The 19,566-nt window shown below is 42.1% G+C and overlaps 1 protein-coding gene across 1 annotated transcript in view; it reads left to right on the top strand.

Moving 5' to 3' along the window:
* Nucleotides 1-19,457, top strand: part of GLG1 (golgi glycoprotein 1) — an 82,709-nt gene extending 63,252 nt beyond the window's left edge. Inside the window, exons 12-27 of the mRNA XM_005422817.2 lie at nt 863-1,016; nt 2,702-2,839; nt 3,630-3,716; nt 4,618-4,680; nt 5,348-5,461; nt 5,865-5,953; nt 6,797-6,914; nt 7,913-8,005; nt 8,543-8,680; nt 10,106-10,229; nt 10,572-10,714; nt 10,938-11,039; nt 11,682-11,789; nt 12,412-12,532; nt 13,439-13,545; nt 14,027-19,457. Coding sequence (XP_005422874.1) covers nt 863-1,016; nt 2,702-2,839; nt 3,630-3,716; nt 4,618-4,680; nt 5,348-5,461; nt 5,865-5,953; nt 6,797-6,914; nt 7,913-8,005; nt 8,543-8,680; nt 10,106-10,229; nt 10,572-10,714; nt 10,938-11,039; nt 11,682-11,789; nt 12,412-12,532; nt 13,439-13,545; nt 14,027-14,194 — 1,867 coding nt within the window. The 3' untranslated portion in view covers nt 14,195-19,457. The remainder of the gene's footprint in view (nt 1-862; nt 1,017-2,701; nt 2,840-3,629; nt 3,717-4,617; nt 4,681-5,347; nt 5,462-5,864; nt 5,954-6,796; nt 6,915-7,912; nt 8,006-8,542; nt 8,681-10,105; nt 10,230-10,571; nt 10,715-10,937; nt 11,040-11,681; nt 11,790-12,411; nt 12,533-13,438; nt 13,546-14,026) is intronic.
* The last annotated feature ends 109 nt before the right edge of the window (nt 19,458-19,566 follow it).

The raw sequence follows: 19,566 nt of genomic DNA on the forward strand, positions 1-19,566 counted from the left end.
CCTGTACTGTTTCCAGCAGGTAATTCATTGTTTGAGTCAAACTTAAATGATTGGAAGAAGGAAGACTGATTATTTGCATTTTCCTGGGAGTAAGAATAATTCTAATTCATAATGCAGGCTGGGCAGCATTTGCTTATCTTTGTTTAGCCACTGTTCCCCAGAGCTGGCTTATGAATCTGTTGCACTGACTGTGTGCCTCAGACAGATGCACAGAGTAGAAGGGGTTTTGTTGATACCTTTATCATTATCTATATCATTGTGTCCACTGAAATCTCGTGATATTTTTTCCCTATAGTGTTTTATAAATATGAAGTTTCCATTTTGGAAGATTAGCAATATCTCACTTAGCTTTTATGTAATTAGATATCATCTTAAGAGATCTGCACTTATATGCAAAGCAGGGGGCACTGAGTTTGCAGTTGGCTCAAATCCAGGGCAGACAGAATCAATCCAACTCAGATTTTTATGGAAATGGTGTTTCAGAATGGCAGCAGTACAAAGTGTAAGATATTACACAAGCAAAATGTGGTATGTACCTGCCTTTCTGCTGCTTCAGGGCATCAAGGAGATGATTTCTTTTCTCATGTATCAGCATTTGGCTGGCATACTGCAGAAGAAAATGGGAGGTGTTTCAGGAAGTGTTGAAAATTTGATCTGTAATTAAATATTTTGGTGTTACTTAGGGAGTTGATTCCAAATTGAGTTGAGGCCACCTGTTGGTTCAGTTGGTCAGACACTGCTGCTGCGTGGTGTCCTGGTGGTGCCTGAGACTTGAAGTGAATTTTTTGCCTCCAGAGTATTTTGGATATGAAAAACATTCCATGTTTGAGTGAAGTGCCAGTGATAACTCCTTTGTTTGCAGGTTGGACACAGTCCTTTACCGCAAGTGTCAGGGGGATGCCTCCCGCCTCTGCCATACCCATGGCTGGAATGAGACCAGTGAGCTGATGCCTCCAGGGGCTGTTTTCTCCTGCTTGTACAGGCATGCATATCGCACAGAGGAGCAGGGAAGGAGGGTGAGTGCTAATGGACACCTTGTTGATCTGTGGTAGAAGGGTTGCACACGTGTTTGGAAGTTCGACACGCAATGCTAAAACTGCCAGAACTCAGACAAGCAATTCTAAATCATTTACTGTAGGTGGTGGTTGCACTGCTTTGGGTGCCCAGCTCCTCCTCAAGGGTGCCCTGAAGGTCTAGGTGGTTGTTCTGGTGAGTCAGAGTAGGCCCAGCAGGATGACTGACCTGTGTCACAGGCCCATGGAGAGAACTGTGTGCTGACACCAACTTACATTTCTGTTTCAAACCCAGTACAAGTCCTCCCTCATTCTTTCAAAAGAGGAATATGATTCCTTGCAGATAGCCAGCATAGATGCAAAATTGATTTTATGCAACAAGGAGTTTCAAGATCAGCTTTCCTCGGCTGTTGCTACTTAAGTTTTGATTTTTGCCCAGCTTCAGATTATATTCCATGTAGTTCTTCCTATTGATATAATGTATCCTTCCAGTTCTTTGGAGCATGCTGTACTGGTAAATGTGCTTATGCTGTCTTTGAAGATGACAGTAGGGATCTGACTTGCTGCCCTGGAGTCTGGAGATCCACCATAATCACATTTGTGGTTGAGAGCTGCTCTTTTCAAGTTTGCTGCCCTCTCGTGCCTTTAGCAGGGCACTCAGATGAAAGCACCTGGGTACTCAGTTCCATTTCTTTTGGCACTGTAGTGTACACAGTCCCTAGGAATTGATGGGTTTACACAATGGCCCAGTTTAAAAATTAATTTCCACAGCTTGATTTAGAAGGTCTTTTGTGGCAGAGGTCAAGTATTGATTGAAAGCATCTCTTTTAGGAATAATTTTTTTTAATGCAGTTTCTTAGTCTGCTGAGTTGAGACTTTTTCATTCCATTTTATATTAGTGCTGACCAAAGAAATCAATAGCCATCCTGCAAATAATCTATCAGAGAGAGAAAAGGTTTTTAAATGTGTTTTTCTTTTGGAAAGTAGGCTAAGGGAGCAGCTGTCATTTTAAAATTTAGTCTTGGAAGCAAACCTATGGGAGGTTAGACCTGTATTTGTTTCCACTGCTGTTGACAGAATACTAGGTAACTTCCAGGGGTTTGGATTTTTAAATGTATGAAGCTTTAAACTTCAACTGGTGCATTTTAGGTTGGATAAGCACCACACCAGTACCCCTTGGTTTCCTACAGTTTGTTTCTTCCTGTCTTGCAAGTGCTGACTCTGATGTGCTGTGGTGGTGATTGCTGAGCAGAAATTACAGCTGGACTACTTTGCCTGATTCTGGGCTTCCCATTTGATATTGAGGGCATGAGCTATTTTGACTTTCTTCTCCATAGTCGGTCTGTAGCCTTGAGTGAAGGTGTAGCAGATAGCCTGGGGACCTGATCTGACATCTCTTTCATAAAACATTTCATAAACCTCTAAAAGTAGAGGTTTAAAAATATAAAATTTAACTTAGTGGAATGAGAGGAGCATCTATCTAAACTAAAGAGCTCCAAGCTCTTTTGGAGCCCTCATTTCTTGTGGGGGCCCTGGCAGGCCTGGGCTGTGCAGTGCAGGACTTCTGTGCCTTCTGGGATTGATAATGGTATTTGTGGTCACTCTCAGAACCTCAGCTGACAGCATCCTGTTTGCCCTGTGTGGATTTAGGGACCCCATATGGCAAACACTCCCTGTTCTCTTTGCAGCTATCACGAGAGTGTAGAGCAGAGGTGCAGAGAATCCTCCATCAGCGAGCCATGGATGTGAAGCTGGACCCAGCCCTCCAGGACAAGTGCATGATTGACTTGGGGAAGTGGTGCAGTGAAAAAACAGAGACAGGGCAGGTACTGTACACAATATCATTGCTACTTTGTTTGCAAAGGATGGGAAAGATATAAAGGGGGTAAAAGGATGTCTTGCTGCTTCTTGATAGTGGAGAATGTGTTAAAAATTAGTGCAGTTTGAAAGACAATCTGCACCAGACTGAGACAGGTGGTGCAGAAAAGCTTTGCATGTTCAGATACTAGTAGAATGAGGAGGGAGAAGGGGATAGTTTGCAAAAAGGGCTTTAAAGAAGCAACCCTACCTCCGTCAACCCTCTTATTTATAATATTCTATTACAAGCTTGATATTTCCCACATAAACTTTATCCCATTTCCATTTGGCAAATACTGACATGCTTCCTGTGTTTGTACCAAGCTGAACTAACATCTGCAGCTACTTAACAAAGTTTCAGCAGATACTTTCATGTTAAACTGCTGTGCCTGGAGGGCTGTAGTGAGGGGACCATTCTGCAGCAGATGCTGTAGACACCACTGTCTTTCTGAAGTGCCCATCATAGGCTGGGTAACTAACCTCTCCTTAAGCTTATGGAAAGGGCAAATTAAATGGGATATTCCAGAAGTGAAAGCACATTGTGCAGCTTTTGAGAACAAGTGGTAAGGTAACATTCTAGACCAACATTTTCAGGCATTACTATGTATGTGTGTTCTGGGAGTGCTAGTAGAGGAGTGGGATTAAATGAGATTTAGGACTTTACAAAAAGGAGGGCAGTTTCACATGTGTAATAATGTTTTAAGCCCAGAATTTCAGCTTGGGTTCTTGGATCACACACTAAAATGTCTGTTTCTGTAGGAGCTGGAATGCCTTCAGGACCATCTTGATGACTTGGTGTCTGATTGCAGAGACATAGTGGGAAACCTTACTGAGCTGGAGTCTGAGGTGAGTGGATTTCAGCCTGGGGTAAAGGGAATAGATGAGCATGTCTAGTTAAGCATGCCATTTTAATAATGATGAAGAAACCTGAGGTTAGAGGAGCTGTAGAAATGCAGCTAGGATCTGGCATCAAAATACATGCTTTTTACCTCGTACAGTGGAAGTTTTCCTGGAGGTTCTTGAGGAAGAGAAATGAACAACAGTTCAGGATTTTAGGCTGTTGATGGCATATCTCCTGCTTTAAAGGTCACTTATGGTACTAAAACTAAGATTTGCACAGGAACCCAGTTAACTTTAACACAAGTCAAGATATGTGATGGGACTTGAGGTTTTGGTCTTGCTTGCAAGTAGTTTTGAGTACACTATCGCAGCTTCCCTCCCAGCCACGAAAACTTGGCAAGCAATAACCACCAGGTACATTGGTAGAGGTTTCCAGTGACTTTGGCAGCTTTACTTCTCTTATGAAACTGCATATTTGACTGTCGAGACCCAGACTGTTCCCCATATCTCTTAAAATTTACACTAGGGAAAGTGCCCTAGGGAAAGTTCCCTTCCAGTGGTTAGAAATTGGTTTTCTCAGAACTATGCCAAATCTTCATCTCCTGCCTAGGTGTAAGGTGATTTCTAATGCTCTAGCACCTAGTTTGGAGGAGAATGACTGAATTATCCAAGCCAGGAGTTTCTGTGGAGACCAGGCTCTTCCCTTAAGCTGGAAGGCTTGTCTTGCATTTGCCATGTTGGCAAGAGTGAACCCCAGGATTTCCAGAGCTAAAGGGCAAAGCTGTCTGGATTGCATTTCTCAAAATCCTGTAAACTGGGTTGAGTTTGAGTTGTTATCACAGGTTTTTTCCAGAGTCTTTTTCTCTTGTGCATTCACTGTGAAAATGAAAAACTGTCTTTTCTGCAGGACATTCAAATTGAAGCCTTGCTGATGAGAGCATGTGAGCCCATTATCCAGACATTCTGTCATGTGAGTACATTGTAATGGTGTGAATATCTTTGAGGAGAAACTCAATGGGAGAGGTTAGAGAGTTTTAGTATTAGTTCTTTCTACACATCAAAAGTGAAATCAGAGGTAATAATTTCCAAAAGTCTTTAATTAAAATATCACCCTGAAATATAAATTCTTAGTTCTACCTAATGTTTCTGCTGTTGTAAGAGCCCTAGCATAAAAGTTAGTTTGAAGATGAAAATTGCTCTGTAGTTGGCAAAAATCACTCTTTACATTGAGTTAAATACTAGATCTTTTTCCTTCTCGTTTACATGCAGGCATGTCTAACCATGGTACTCTGTTCAGCTGCTCAGCACTGCTGAAATAACTTCACTGGTGTAGGGCTGAGTAGTTAAAGAGCAGTGGAGGCACCTAATTATAAATGTCATGTAAGCACTGAGTCTTTGCAGTGTGTCCTCCTGAGTCTGAAGTGTGTCTGTTTCTGAGATGATTCTTTCCTGAACTGTCTAAACATAGCTGTGTGCTGCAGTTGTGTGGTGCAACTCGAGGGTGGTCAGTTAATAGTGAGCTCACCATGGAGAGTGGAACTGGAATTCCATATTCCCTGGTCACAGTGGGCTAAAAGAGTATAAAACCCATGACTTGGAAAAGCAGTTTATTTCTATGCCTTTCCTCTCTTCTTCAGGAGGTTGCAGATAACCAGATTGATTCTGGGGATCTGATGGAGTGTCTAATACAGAACAAACACCAGAAGGAAATGAATGAAAAATGTGCAATCGGTGTTACTCATTTCCAGCTGGTGAGCAACGCTTTTTTCTGCTATCAGTGGAAGCCTGTTCTGTTCTTTCAGGGTATTGCTGGGAATTAGCTAATTATGAAATTAGCTCCTTCTTTGAAATTGATTTTTTTACTGTATTTAAAGAGCTCTTGTGAATTTATATAGTTGTATTTGCATGCCTGGTCATAAATGGTCACTTCTGGAGATTATTTCTTTTCAGCCCTTCCTTCCTCCCTGGCATTTGGTAGACAGGGTCTCAACTTCTTCAGCAGTGCAGCATTCCCCTTGCTTCCATATTGCTAAGTTTGAACAAAAGTAATTGTGTGATTCAGCAAGTGTTCTTTTGGCCAGCAGTTTGCTTTTTTTTTCTTTTTTTTAACTCTGGATGACCAAAGATGTTTTTCTCCTCATTTCTCTCTTTTAGGTTCAAATGAAAGATTTTAGGTTCTCGTACAAGTTCAAAATGGCTTGCAAGGAGGATGTGCTGAAACTGTGCCCCAACATCAAAAAAAAGTATGCAGTTCCTGCCCAAACAGTATACATGTGTAATTAAGTGACAGAGTATTTCATGATGGGACCAAAAACTTCCTTGAAAGGCTGATTAGCTTGTATGTGTTCCCTTAGTGACTGTGTTCTGCAGATGCTTAAGGTAGAGGCCTGCCTCTTAAAATTACTTCTGCTTTACTCCTGGATAGAAGCCTGTCCTCTTTATTTTACTTGCTGTGAAATTAGCTAATTATTACAATTAGTGGATTTCATGTCCCAGAATGTCTTATATCCATGCCAGATTAATTGTCTTCTAAGAGGCAGACTACTTTTGTTCTAGTTGCTGATCTGGGAAGGGAAAATATCCCACTTGCTTTATCTGGTTTATTCACTGCAGTCTAAGGGATTTTTTTTAATGTCCTGCTGCAATAGTGTAAGGCTAAATTACACACAAGGTCAGTCCTGTTTGTGGATAGCAAGACTATTTGCATTTTATGAGGTAAATGCCCTTCCCACAGTGTAAAGGGATTGCTTGCAATGCTATGCTGGTATTCGCCACCATCTATTTCTGAGATGAAGCAAAGCTTTTCTGAAGTGCTGACATGACTTAAGAGCAGAAGTCTTGCTGGGCAGAGGGGTTGGTGGCATTTTGAATATCTTCCTGTCTGCTGATCTAGACTCCAATTTAGGTTTTAATTGTGATACAGTTACTCTACGTAGAACTGTATCCAGAAGTAAGCACAGATGCGCAAGAGTTTTATACTGTGTTTGGATTATTGGAGTCAGTTTCTCTGGTGTGGTAATCCCATATCAACCTTGGCTGGTCTTAGTGAAGGGTGTACGAATAAAAGGCTGTTTTCTTTTCTGCAGGGTGGATGTGGTGATCTGTCTGAGCACAACTGTGCGCAATGATACTTTGCAGGATGCCAAGGAGCACAGGGTCTCTCTGAAGTGCCGCAAACAGCTGCGTGTGGAGGAGTTGGAGATGGTAAACATGCCTGAAACTCTTGTTCTCCCCACTCTTGTAGTGATGTCCTTCCATTAAAGCTTCCTGGTTTGTCCATCTTGGGGGGGGTGGGGGGGGAAAGGAAGTTTGTTTGCAAGATGTATCTTATTTATTTTTTCCCCTTTTCTTACAAGGGCTCAATTGCCCTTCATGGTGAAAGTACTGATTGTCTGCTTTAATGCCTTAAATATAGTCTGGTGAAGGCTAAGGCAAGTTAAATGGTCATTGGAATTTCAGCTAGAAGTGATTATGTTTAGTGTTAGACAGCAACGTGCTACACATTCTGATGTCCTTAACATCCTCTAGGAGAGAACAAAAGCTCCATTTTACAGACTGAGGAAACAAGCACAGATGAAGCAACTCGACTCCAGCTGCTTCAAGTTGCTCAATGGATAAATAGGAGTAGTGTTTGTTCTGGTAGGCAAAGCTGCCTCTCAACTTCCTGCTGCAGTGCTTGCAGTAATAAACTCTTAAGGTCTTTGTCGTGTAGATACTGTTTAAGTGTCAAAGCTTCACCCTAAGTAGGTCCATATCGGGAGAGGCAGCACTCTTGCCTTTGTATGGAAGAATTCAGATGGTGGGCATCGCCAAAATCAGGAAACTTCATTCACATCCTCCAGATCACCTACTAGATGGGTGGCTGTTAATATGTCCTTCAGTTTTCATGTGGAAAGATTTTAGTTGTCTTGGACAGTTGTGATGATACCCTTTTAGGAGAGGCATTTGAAATAACTTCCTAGCTCTGTGATTTGATTTAAACTCTTTCTTCAGTCTAAAAAGCTGAGGGATTGCTGCAGAGAGTTGCCAAGCTGATTTCCTAACACCACTTCTCACACCCAAGACCCTTATATTCAAAGAAACTCAATGCCTATTGTGAGGGTTGCTTACTTTTTCTGAGTAGAGGTCTTCAGTTAAGAGGGTAAAAAAGTGAAATAGTCTCAAGTTCCACTTTAAGGCTCATGTTGTAATTTTTCCTGCAGACTGAGGATATCAGACTTGAACCAGAACTGTATGAGGCTTGTAAAAGTGACATCAAGAATTACTGCCAGAATGTGCCCTATGGCAATGCTCAGGTAATGGAATTTATTAATAATTTACAATTTAATTTGTACTTTCATTTCAGAAAACTTTTGAAGAACACTTTTGCCCATGTAAGTGCAGCTTGAGATTTTCATTTTGATATCAGTCAAATATTTTGGTAGTACTTTGGAATGTTAATTTCTTTCTTTTCCACTGGCCCACTAGCATTAATACTGGGTGAATGCAATGCTGTGAGCCCTTCATTCTTCAGTTTATGCTGGTGTCAAGCTATTAGCAGCTGTTTACTGCAAATGTTGCTAAAGATTTTGTAGGCATAATATCTGCAGGATGAGATTTGTGGTTCTGGAATAAGTCCAAGAGACCCTCTTCATCTCAATAAATCTTTGTGAGAAAAGATGAGCTTAAAGCAAGTCCTGGAAATAAGCATTGGTAATGACTTTGATAAAATCTAGGCATTGGGAACTGAACTGCCCAAATGAGATGAAGGTGGTCATTAGGGGAGCACATGGCTGTGTATGACAGAATTATATCAATAGTGTGTCCATTATGCCTGCAATGTTGTGTTGTAGATTATTGAATGCCTGAAAGAAATCAAGAAGCAATTGAGTACACGGTGCCACCAGAAGGTGTTTAAACTGCAGGAGACAGAGATGATGGACCCAGAACTGGACTACACACTCATGAGGGTGTGCAAGCAGATGATCAAGGTAATGGTAGTGTGCTCATTTGAGAGGGTGAGTTGGAATATAAGAGCTCTGTCAGCTTTGAGCTTCCCATAAAGGCTTGTTACAATATTGCTGTGCTTTTTTCAAAAATGATTGCATTTTTGCAAAGTAATCTGTTTCTTAAATCTGAATCAGGCTGAGGTTTCTTCAGGGCTCTTCTCTTTCAACTTCCTGATCAAAGCCTGTGCACTAATAAATTTGTCTTCCCAGCTGCCAGCAGAATTGATGAGGGAAACTGTGCTGAGGCTCCTAATACAGTTCTCATCCAGTCAGTTTGGATTTGGATTGGCTTTTAGCAAGGGTGAAGAAGTTATGATTACAGAGAAGAGTAAAATCTTCAGTTCACTGCTGACCTGGTGCACAGAGACTTTTATCAAACTGATAGGGCAGGCAAAATCATGTATAACTTCAAATTAGAAATGAAAGCTGGAAGTGGCACCATGTAGAAAGCAGCAGTGAATGTTCATATAAGACCCTCTTTCACAGTAGCCAGAATTCCAGTAGTATTTGTGGTCTGTATGCAGTGACTCCATATTTTGGCTGATGAAGAACATCCTGAGAGTTATTTGCTCTCCAGTTCAGACACATGTTTTTAAAAAGAGATCTGTGATATATAAGCCACTCTTTCACAGTAGCCAGAATTCCAGTAGTATTTGTGGTCTGTATGCAGTGACTCCATATTTTGGCTGATGAAGAACATCCTGAGAGTTATTTGCTCTCCAGTTCAGACACATGTTTTTAAAAAGAGATCTGTGATCTCATCAAAATAGTGAGGATTTGGAGATGCAAAAGCCTTACCGTAGACCCACAGAATTAGTTTCTAACAAAAGAAATTAGTACCTTGGTCTGAATTTTGGGTAAGCTGGTTCACTTTTGACTATCTGATTCAAGGTGGGAATGGGCTAATTGTTGTAATGAGCTCCTCTCTGCTTTCTCCTTGTGTGTGGTCTTAGTTTGCCCTGAGTGGTACTAATAAACTCTTTACTGTTGTGTTGTCCAAGCAGCATTTACACAGGACAGCAGTATGTGCATAGACTTAAAAGATTAGGTTTTTAGTTTCTAAAATAAATGGGAACAAAATAGTTGAGTATGAGACCTAATTTGGTGGATATTTCTTTCCAAGTGTACTGTTTCTTAAGAATAGAAAAGAAAGGCCATTTGCTTTTGGTAAAGCCAGTGAGGACTGCACAGCTCAGTGCTCAGTCCATAAGCAGAGACATTTGTGCCCATAGTCAATTCAGAGAGCAGCACAGAGATGTTGGAGCTAGGCAGGGTGGCTGTATACCTCTCTGTTGAGCACGTGACTATTCCCTTCCATGAATTGGAAGCTAGTGGTTGGGTGTGGATTTTGTTTTTTCAAGTGCTTTTAGTGATGCAGCTTGTTGTGTTTTGGGGATTTTTTTGTAGCGGTTTTGTCCAGAGGCGGATTCAAAAAACATGTTACAGTGCTTGAAACAAAACAAGAACAGCGAAGTGATGGATCCTAAATGCAAGCAGATGATTACCAAGCGCCAGATTACACAGAACACAGGTATCTTCTGAATTAAAACCAAAACTTGCTCGCCTGAGGTGTTCTGCATGGCTGGACGAGTATCAGTTTTGTTTTATTCTCCTTTGTTGTTTTCTGTGTACACACTGACCTCAGTCAAGTTCTTGAGGGTCAGCATGTGTTGTTGAATCCTCTGTATTCCTGAAGCTATTATCTCACAATTTGAAATTCTGTTACAAAAAAATACTATTTTCCCCAAAAATTATGTTCCTTGATGGTATAATGTCATCCAGGAGATTTCTGTCCCATCTCTTTTGGAGTGCTATGCTCTGTAATCTGAAGAGATGTGTGCTCTAATGAAGTTCTGTCATCTCTCCTGGTTAGATTACCGCTTAAACCCTGTGCTCAGGAAGGCATGCAAAGCAGACATACCAAAATTCTGCCAAAATATCCTGAATAGGGCCAAGGATGATACAGAGTTGGAAGGTCAAGTCATCTCATGCCTGAAGTTGAAATATGCAGACCAGGTGAGTAGAACTGGTGTCTGCAAAAGACAAAATGTGCAAATCGTGCTGCTCAACAGTCATTGAATAACAAATCAAATTTGGGCTTGTGTTGTGTTCAGCGTATATAACAGGCTAAAGAGGCTTTTTATGTTCCTATAGAAATATTATAGAATACAGGTTAATGTACAGGGTGGTTGATTCCCAAAGGTCATTGAGTGAGTTAATGACTTTCTCCTCCAAACAGCGTCTCTCTCCAGACTGTGAGGACCAAATTCGAGTGATAATCCAGGAATCGGCCCTTGATTATCGGCTGGATCCCCAGCTTCAGATGCACTGTTCTGATGAGGTAGGAGAGTAACTCCATAGCTACTCTTTCAGGATGAAAGCTCTCTTTGTGTAACAGGTTTTTATTTCTCAGAACATGCTTTCCTAATAAGTAAAACAAAAAAATCCCTTTGAGCCGCTTCTAGCTAGTCACATTCTCTGCTGTGACTTTTATCCAGTGCACAAGAGTTGCAGTTTCCTGTGCAGTGCTAATAAGAAGTTAATTATTTCATCTGAGATCTTATCAGTACTTGTGGCTATGGAAAAATACTTCTTTCCAGTTGTCAAAAAGAAGTCAGTTCTCTGGTCTTGTCAGCCTTAACTGGAATACAGTCAAGCTTTGAGTTTTCACTTTTGGTAACAGTGTTGGTCATGCTTCAAGTGTTACTTATTTCATACTTGCACATTCTTTCCATGCTGTTTTCTTCCCTGCCCTCCTCCTCAGTACAGTGATATTGACTTCTTGCTGCTGGCTTTCAAAGGGTTATGCATATTGCATGAGCCAGGCTGCATTTGGCTTTGGGGATTTTGAGGGGGGAAGGAATCTCATCATGTATTCTTCAGCTGCACCCTGTGATGAACTAACATATTGAGATATAAAAGTGCTAAAAGGCAAGGATGATTGTTGTGAACTACTTATGTTAAAACACCTCTTTCAAAATAGATTTCCAGCTTGTGTGCAGAAGAAGCAGCAGCTCAGGAGCAGACTGGGCAGGTGGAAGAATGTCTGAAAGTGAATCTTCTGAAAATAAAAACTGAGATGTGCAAGAAGGTAAAGAAAATAAATTGGATGTCCTAAAAAGCTTCTATCCCTGCAGAAGTCTGTGATTTTTCCAGGTCACAGCCTAGGTCATGTTCTAGCTAGTATGAGGCCAGAGTGCTGAAATTTCCCTATACATCTTGGTTCTGGACTGCAGTGATTCAATTCAATTTCAATTTGCTAGTGAAAATTATGTTGAAAGTTCCTCCTTTGCAATTCCAGACTTGAATCCTTTCTTGATGATGGTTTCCAAAGGTTCTTGTTACTAACCTATTTCTTGATGCTATTGCAGGCTTTCCTAGGCCCAGGCTGTGTGCTTGAGGGCTGTATGAATTGTGCCATGACTATGGCACCTGATTTCAGTTCTAACTGGAGTAGTCCTGGCATGCTGCCTTTGTCTTTTAGAATAATATGAATATTTTAAGGAATGTTACAAACCAGGACACTTAATTAAGCCTAAACCAGCATTCATATTATGTCCATATCCATATATCTGTCCTTATCCAAGGACAGTGGTGGGTTTTCTCACAATCCTGGATTTGAAAAGATGATACACCTTTCAGAGACATTGATCAGCATGAGTTTTGTTCTGTCTCCTTTTTCTGAGACATACTTGTAATTTCCTCCTCTGCAGGAAGTGCTCAACATGCTGAAGGAAAGCAAAGCAGATATCTTTGTTGACCCAGTGCTTCACACGGCCTGTGCCCTAGACATCAAACACCACTGTGCTGCCATCCCGCCAGGGAGAGGACGCCGTAAGTGCTCATGCTGTACTTGTGTAACCTCTCAGGCTTGAGATATTTAACCTGCATTTCTTACCAGTGTAATCTTCCATACAAGATATTTCCACCAGTCATTTGTAGACAACAGGATGGAACAGCAGCAGAAGTGGTAGATGAATGGGAGTTAAGAATTCTTTCCTTGTGTCCAAGTCTGTAGCTTAGAGAGGGCTCTGCCTGCTTGAATTGACAATTGTGCATTAAAAGTCTGGAGTTGGTTTAACTAAGTCTGTGGTCTGTTTGCTATGAGCTAAGTAATTCTTCACTTCAAAGCAGAAAACATCTAATTAGGGATTAGTCAAGTATGGTAACATGAATAAAAAATACAAAATTTTATGTCTGTGTCTTATATGAGCATTTAAACAAGCTTATGAGTTAGTTGGCCAAGCCCCTCTGTAGGCACCAGAGCACTGTGATCCCATTTCCTTTTCATGAAACTGTGTGAAAAGTCAGGAAGTTAAACCTTTCAAAATGTATTGTTGTTCAAAAGAAATGCCTAACAAGCCTAAGAAGATAAGGCTGTGTTTTTTTCTGAACTGAATTTGATCTTAGCTCTTTCTAAAGGCTGGTGTCATGGAGTTCAGAGTGTACAGCTCTTTGAAGGTGCAGATTTATAAGACTTCATAAAATCTCATGTAAACCACATGAATTATATATTGGATACATTCTGTAGTTTCTTTTTGGAAGTAAAAATTCCTTGCATCTCCAAATGCAATACTGATCATGAATCTTGGTGAAATTGCTAGCTTCAGGCATAGTCTGCCAGGTCTGTTTAGAAAGCCTTGTAACCATCAGCCTTCATGAGAATGGAAGAGCCCTCTCTGCACCATGTTATCAAAGCCACTGTTTCTATTTTGTAACACCATCTTCTGCACATTACAGAAATGTCATGCTTAATGGAAGCTCTGGAAGATAAGCGTGTGAGGTTGCAGCCTGAATGCAAGAAACGCCTTAATGATCGTATTGAAATGTGGAGCTATGCTGCAAAGGTGAATATGTAAATGATTTCCATTTTTTAGTGCCTTAGATCTTTCTGTTGCAAGGTATTTATGAAAAACTTCAACTGTAATGAAATTCTTGTTTCCAAGTGAAGTTTAGTATTTTGAGTTTGGTCCAGAAAAACTGAAATCAGGTTGTCTTCTAGGTACTTAAATCTTATTTTCTCTATGTCTCAGATGCATCCCTGACAATGCAGAATTAAACTATCTTGTGTGCACACAGGGCTTAGTCTCCTGCAGAGAAAGTGTGGGGCAATGAAATAGGGGCGGGAAAACTTCCTGTTATAAAGGTGTCTCCTGAACAGCAGCTCCTTCAGGTGAATCACTGCAGGCCTGCTTTTTTCTGGTTCAGGCCCATTGTAACGACAGGACTCCGCAATAGCAGCACCAGACACTAAAACTGGTAAATGTCACAGCTGAGGGTTGCATGGAAAGCACAGCTTGGCTCATTTATTCCCTTTGCTACCCCTAGGTTGCCCCAGCAGAAGGCTTTTCTGACCTTGCCATGCAAGTTATGACCTCTCCATCCAAGAATTACATCCTGTCTGTGATCACGGTTGGCATCTGTGTACTCTTCCTCATCGGCCTGATGTGTGGACGCATCACCAAGCGGGTGACAAGAGAGCTCAAGGACAGGTAGAGCCTGGATTGCCTGCTGAAGAAATGCCTGCCCAGTGCCCAGTTTTGTACAGCCCTCCTCTGTATAGTCTACCCGGCCCCTCTTGTGAGAGGAGAATTAAAAAAAAAAAATTAAAAAAAAATTAGAAAAGCAGCAGGTGTTGGCTCAGTTTTCCCATCCTGGATCTCATCCATGGCATCTTCATCCTATGAAAGTTTGTGTGCAACATTGGCAGCCCAGCCAGCAGCTTTTGTTACCCCTTTGTTAGCAGACTCTCGTTTACCTGCCTGTAGACAAGTCTCTGTTGTACTGTTGGAACTGCCTTCACTCTCCAAATCAGACTGATATGACCTGCAGCTCAAGCAGTTTTTAAGTAAATTTTTAAAGACAGACATATTCTGCATACCGACTATATGATTTAGGTAATGGTTCATACTGAAATCTAGTCATCCTCTGTGGCTGGGTGAAGTTGAGGCAGGAAATTAAAGGGTAAATTGCATCTTACACCACAGCTGGCCTTGTTTTGGACGTCTTGCTCGTCTGTGTGAAGCATCTTCAGAGCATAGTCTTGGACAACCTAAGGACACCAACCACTGGTGTCATCTCCTAGTGAATATCCTGCTTATGTGACTGTGGATTTTTTTGGCTGAAAAGATGTCCTTCCTTTCTTCCTCTGCTGCTCGCAAGATAGAATAAAATACTGACCAGGATTGAATACTCATGTGAGCTATCCAACTTGTGTTTCAGTAGATTAAAGGCACGATGTAGACACGAGGTATGTAGAGCCTGTCAGTAGTGAACAGTGTCAGTGGGCAGGAAGTGCTCTGAGCAGTTACTCAGTCAACTTTTTTATTAGCAATGATGCAGTAAAATTCTAACACTCCTTTTATTTTACCTTGCTATTGCTAAGCTGTTACCCTCCCTTAACTGTGTGTAGATGGTACTGACACACTGGCAGTGCAGTGCTCTGTCAGTGATGCAGAAAGCACCAGAACACCTATCATCCTCTCTCTCTGTGTAATGGTTACTTGTGGGTTAGCACAGTGGTTTGTAATCATACTCTGGGTCTTAATGGTTTGCATGGTGGCACTGAAGAGTGGCTTTCATCTCCACAACTTTTGGAGCACAATTGATGGTGATAACACCTGGCATTTTCCTGGGATGTAGGATACAGGTGCCAGTCCTGCCAAGTGGATGGAAGAATGATAGTGTGGCATGAATGGCAGAAACGTCTGGATCTTTAAGGGAAGTAGCTTTTAGCTCATGCATAGTTACCATCATGTGCATTTGTGCTATGTACAGTTATACTTCCAGAACCTGATACTTACACCTGAGAGCCCAGAGAAGGTGTTTTGGAAAAGCTGCACCAGTAGTTGTGGCCTCTTCTTGCCATCATCTGTGTTCCTCAAGTACAAGGAGGTGTGGAGCTCATCAGGCAGGTGCTTTGACTGAAACATGGGGTGTGTTGATGAACTCTAGAAGAGGCTGCACGAGAGTCAATGTGTACAGGAGGATATGCTTGATTCACCTTTAGGATGTGCTTACCCATGGGTGCTGTAGTAAGAACCATGTGCCTGAAACTGTCCAACTTAGGCTGATGCTTGAACCATAACTTTCTTTTCCCACTTAGCACACTCCTATGTAAGACCTGGCATTTCCAGTTCTCCCCATTGTTCTCTAGAAGAACAGTGGAGGTGGTTTTGAGACACTCTGGAGTGTGGACCAGCTGATTCTGGTGATGCTGTACACACAGAATGGCATATACAAAATACTGTGAGCTTTTGCTATGACTCTTTGCTAAAGCTTTTTGCAAACATACCTTCATCCTGCTCTGCGGATGGTAGCAAACTAGTATGGGTTCAGACTTGCTATTTTAGTGAGTCTCACAAACACTTCTGGTTCTGTAGTAAAGTACTGTGAACACAAACAAGCAGCAGCAAAAGCCTGAGCGATGAAGTTTCAGTGGAGAGTTAGTGTATGGTAGGATTGCAGTTAAGTGGTGAGGTAAAACTGAATTTAAGCCTGAATTCTTTCTCTTGCCCCTCCTCCCTGATGCTAAGAGAGCTTGCCTGGCTGGCTGGCAGCATGAAGTGGAGCAGAAGAGAAACAGTTAATTTAGTCTCTTGAGGTAGCGCAGGTGTGTAACTCCACAAATATTAGTTTGGCAATTAGAAGTGTGTGTTGTATCACTTGAGTGAGTGTTGAAATGACTGCTGTCAAGATGGGTGTGCTCACAGAGCTGCCAGCAAGGGAAGCGGGATCTCGGTGCAGCCTTGCTTGCTGGCGTGAGTCCTGCTTCTCCAAAATGTCTATCTGGCATTATTAAATTGCCATTGGAGGGCTTTTTTTAAACTGTTGTGACTTTTTGAGAAGGCATTTTGTAACTTGATTAGCTTGAAAAGCCTAATTAGATGGTTTATTGTCTAGAAATAGCATCTTCCACTAAATTCCAAAAGACATTGCAGTGAAAATTGTAGGTTTGTAGCCATAGTTCCAAATGTAAGCCCTGTTCAGCTCTGAAGGTGACTTTCTTTACTTTCAGATATAAGGCTTGCTGGGTTTTTCTTTCCTTTTAAATTTGGAGGAGGTTATGGTAAGGGTGCCTGAAGCATGGCATTAGGAGTCCCTGCTCTGCAGTGGTATTAGTTTGTGGTTGGTGGTGTTTCTGCCAGTGTCAGGCTCACAGTTTGTGTGAGTGCACTGTGATGCTGTTAGAGGTGTGTGGCCCAAGGCCTTTGGAAGAAAAAGCAGGATACTAAAAAAACCTTTTGTCACAGTAGACACAGACCTGCCTTTTAAAGGTTGGCAAGGGGTCCAGGCCATTTTATCATTGAGTATATTATCTTTTCATGTTTTAAAAAGAGGTGTTCTACCACTGGTGATGACCAAATCTGCTTTTTTCCCAACTAAAAATATACCAGTCACAGTCTTGAAACATTCTTCTCCTTTTCATGCATACCTAAAAATCTAGAGGTTTTGCAAGCAGAGAAACCCACAGGAGTACTCTTCCAAAAATAACCTGGTTGTGCTGTTGCAAACACGTCATCTTGCCTGCAGGTAATCATTTTCCACTGCAGGGAAAGAAAGAAAGAATCATAGAACAGTTTTGAGTTGGAAGGAACCCTAATACTCATCTCATTCCAGCCCCTGCCTTGAGCAGGACACCTTCCACACTAGACCACGGTACTCAGAGTCCCATCCAGTCTGGTCTTGAACACTCCAGGGATGGGGAGTCACAACCTCTCTGAGCAGCCTGTGCAATTGTCTCAGCACCCTGGTAGGAAGTTGCGAGCAATGGTTGTAAGAAACAGCGCTGGTTGCCTTGAATTCGAGAAAGCCTTTTTAACTTCTCTGTTTAACAGAGTGTTAGCAGTAGCTGCAGTCAGCCAGGACAAGTGGGTTGGTGTGGAAGAACCTGTGGTAGTCTTTCCTGTTCATGACCCTTACCTCTCACTGGAGAAATCTGCCTTCTACTGAATGCAGTTTGGGAGATGGTTGTTGGTTGGGTTTGTTGTGTTTTTGGTTTTTTTTCTCCTGGTCATCACGAAACCTTCTCTTGGAGAGCTTATTCTAGACTTGATGATGCTGGTGCTCAGGGCATGGATGGAAGAGCTGGATGTTTGGGATCTGGCAAGGCATGCAGCTCTCCATTTGCTTCCTGCTGCTGCTGCTGCGAGGGTTAACAAGGCTTCCTAAATGATGGCATGTGTGTCAGGAACTGTGCATCATGTGCACCTCTATACTCCACTCCTGCTAGCCTGTTGCAGTTCATTCTCATTCACAGTAATAATCTTATTTATTGTTTACCTAGTGAGTCTAATCAAGTCCTTTCGAGAATTTCAGCTTGGGATTCTCCTGCCTCACTTTTGTCATTAGGCTGCTGGAGTAAGTCATCTGGGTGGGAACAAAATTCCTGGCACCTGAAGTACTGCCCAGCAGATTGGGTTGAGTATCCGTGTATCTGTGTCACTGCAAAGGGCTGGAAAGATCCTAGTGAAGGATGGATAATTCTGTAGCAAAATATTAGCATTTCCTCCAGAATCTGACACTGATATAATCAGTGTTACTCTGAAAGAATCCACAGTTAAGTGCATTGTATGGAAAATAATGGTTGTGACTGTCTCAAGTACAGAAACTAACTGCAGGTAGGTACAGAGGGAAGAAATGGGATAAGCCAGAGGGACTGCTGGAATCCCACAATGTTGTAGAGGAATTGTGTTGAAGCTGGATGGTGATTTCTGTTAAAACACAACATTATTACTTAGTGAAAGAAGATTGTAGGGTTTTTTACTTTATTGGTTTTGTTTGGAAAAAAAAAAGGTAGTTTTGAGGTGTGTGTGAGTGCACGAGTGTGGTATATGAAACCAGAATATTTCATCTAGCACCTCTGTCCCTATTTAAAGTACAGCTCTGTGGACTTAAACAACTGTAGTGTGGGTTTGTGTAAGAGCACGTTCCTCATTCTGGGATTCAGATGTTTCAGGCAGCTCCCAGGTACTGATCTTTGTGCAGTGTCCTTGTTTGGGAGCCAGATCTGCCATTTTGCTTCCACCGATGAGTCTTGGTTAGGGAGGACCCAAATCACACATGTGCCAGAGAGAATTCAGCTGGCACTGCGCATTGTCCTGTGCTGGTGGAATTCTGCATCTGCTCCACTGAGTTCCTGAACGCTGCCTGGGATAGGGAGGACTAACAGCGTTGCTCTTCCGTAGCCAGAGGCAAGATTTTCTCCTTGCACAGCACCCAGATTTGATTCTGTAGCTGACCAAACACAAAGATCCCTGCCAGGGTGAATCGCTGCGCCCTGAGCCCCCAGCCCTGCTGCCCCTGCGTTGACTGAGTTAGATAGAAGTGCTCGCCTGGAAATCCTGAACTAGGAGCAAAGGGAAAGGTGTGCCTGCCCCCGTGGAGGGAGGATCCATAGCTGTGGGTACGAGCCGGGTGCAGGGGAAGGGGCTCCCCAGCACCCTGCAGTGTACAGAGCAGACCCAGCGGATTCCTGTTGTACAGCAGATGCTGTTTGAACGTAGTCTCTTTTTTTTATTATTATAATTATTTTTAAATGTGACATTAACGAGACTTTTTTCTTTTGTAAATTGTTTACCCTTTCTGTGTATAAATCCTGGCCGCTCCTTGTTTCAGTTTGGTTTTGTTTGTTTTTTTTTTACATGTCCATGCTGTGTAATTTTGAGATGTTACTGAACTTCTGAACATAATAATGTGCATTTTTTTTTCTGTACAGATGAAATGGGAGAATTTAATAAAAAGAGTCTGCAGGTTTGTACTTGTGGTGGTTTATTTCTGAGGGGACGCGTGCGGGGAGGAGGAGCCTCGCTTGGCCACGCCCCCGGTGCCGGTCGGGGCGGGTGACGCACGCGCAGGGGCGGCTGTCG

This window comes from Geospiza fortis, unplaced genomic scaffold (assembly GCF_000277835.1).
Source record: "Geospiza fortis unplaced genomic scaffold, GeoFor_1.0 scaffold97, whole genome shotgun sequence".
Classification (NCBI taxonomy): domain Eukaryota; kingdom Metazoa; phylum Chordata; class Aves; order Passeriformes; family Thraupidae; genus Geospiza; species Geospiza fortis.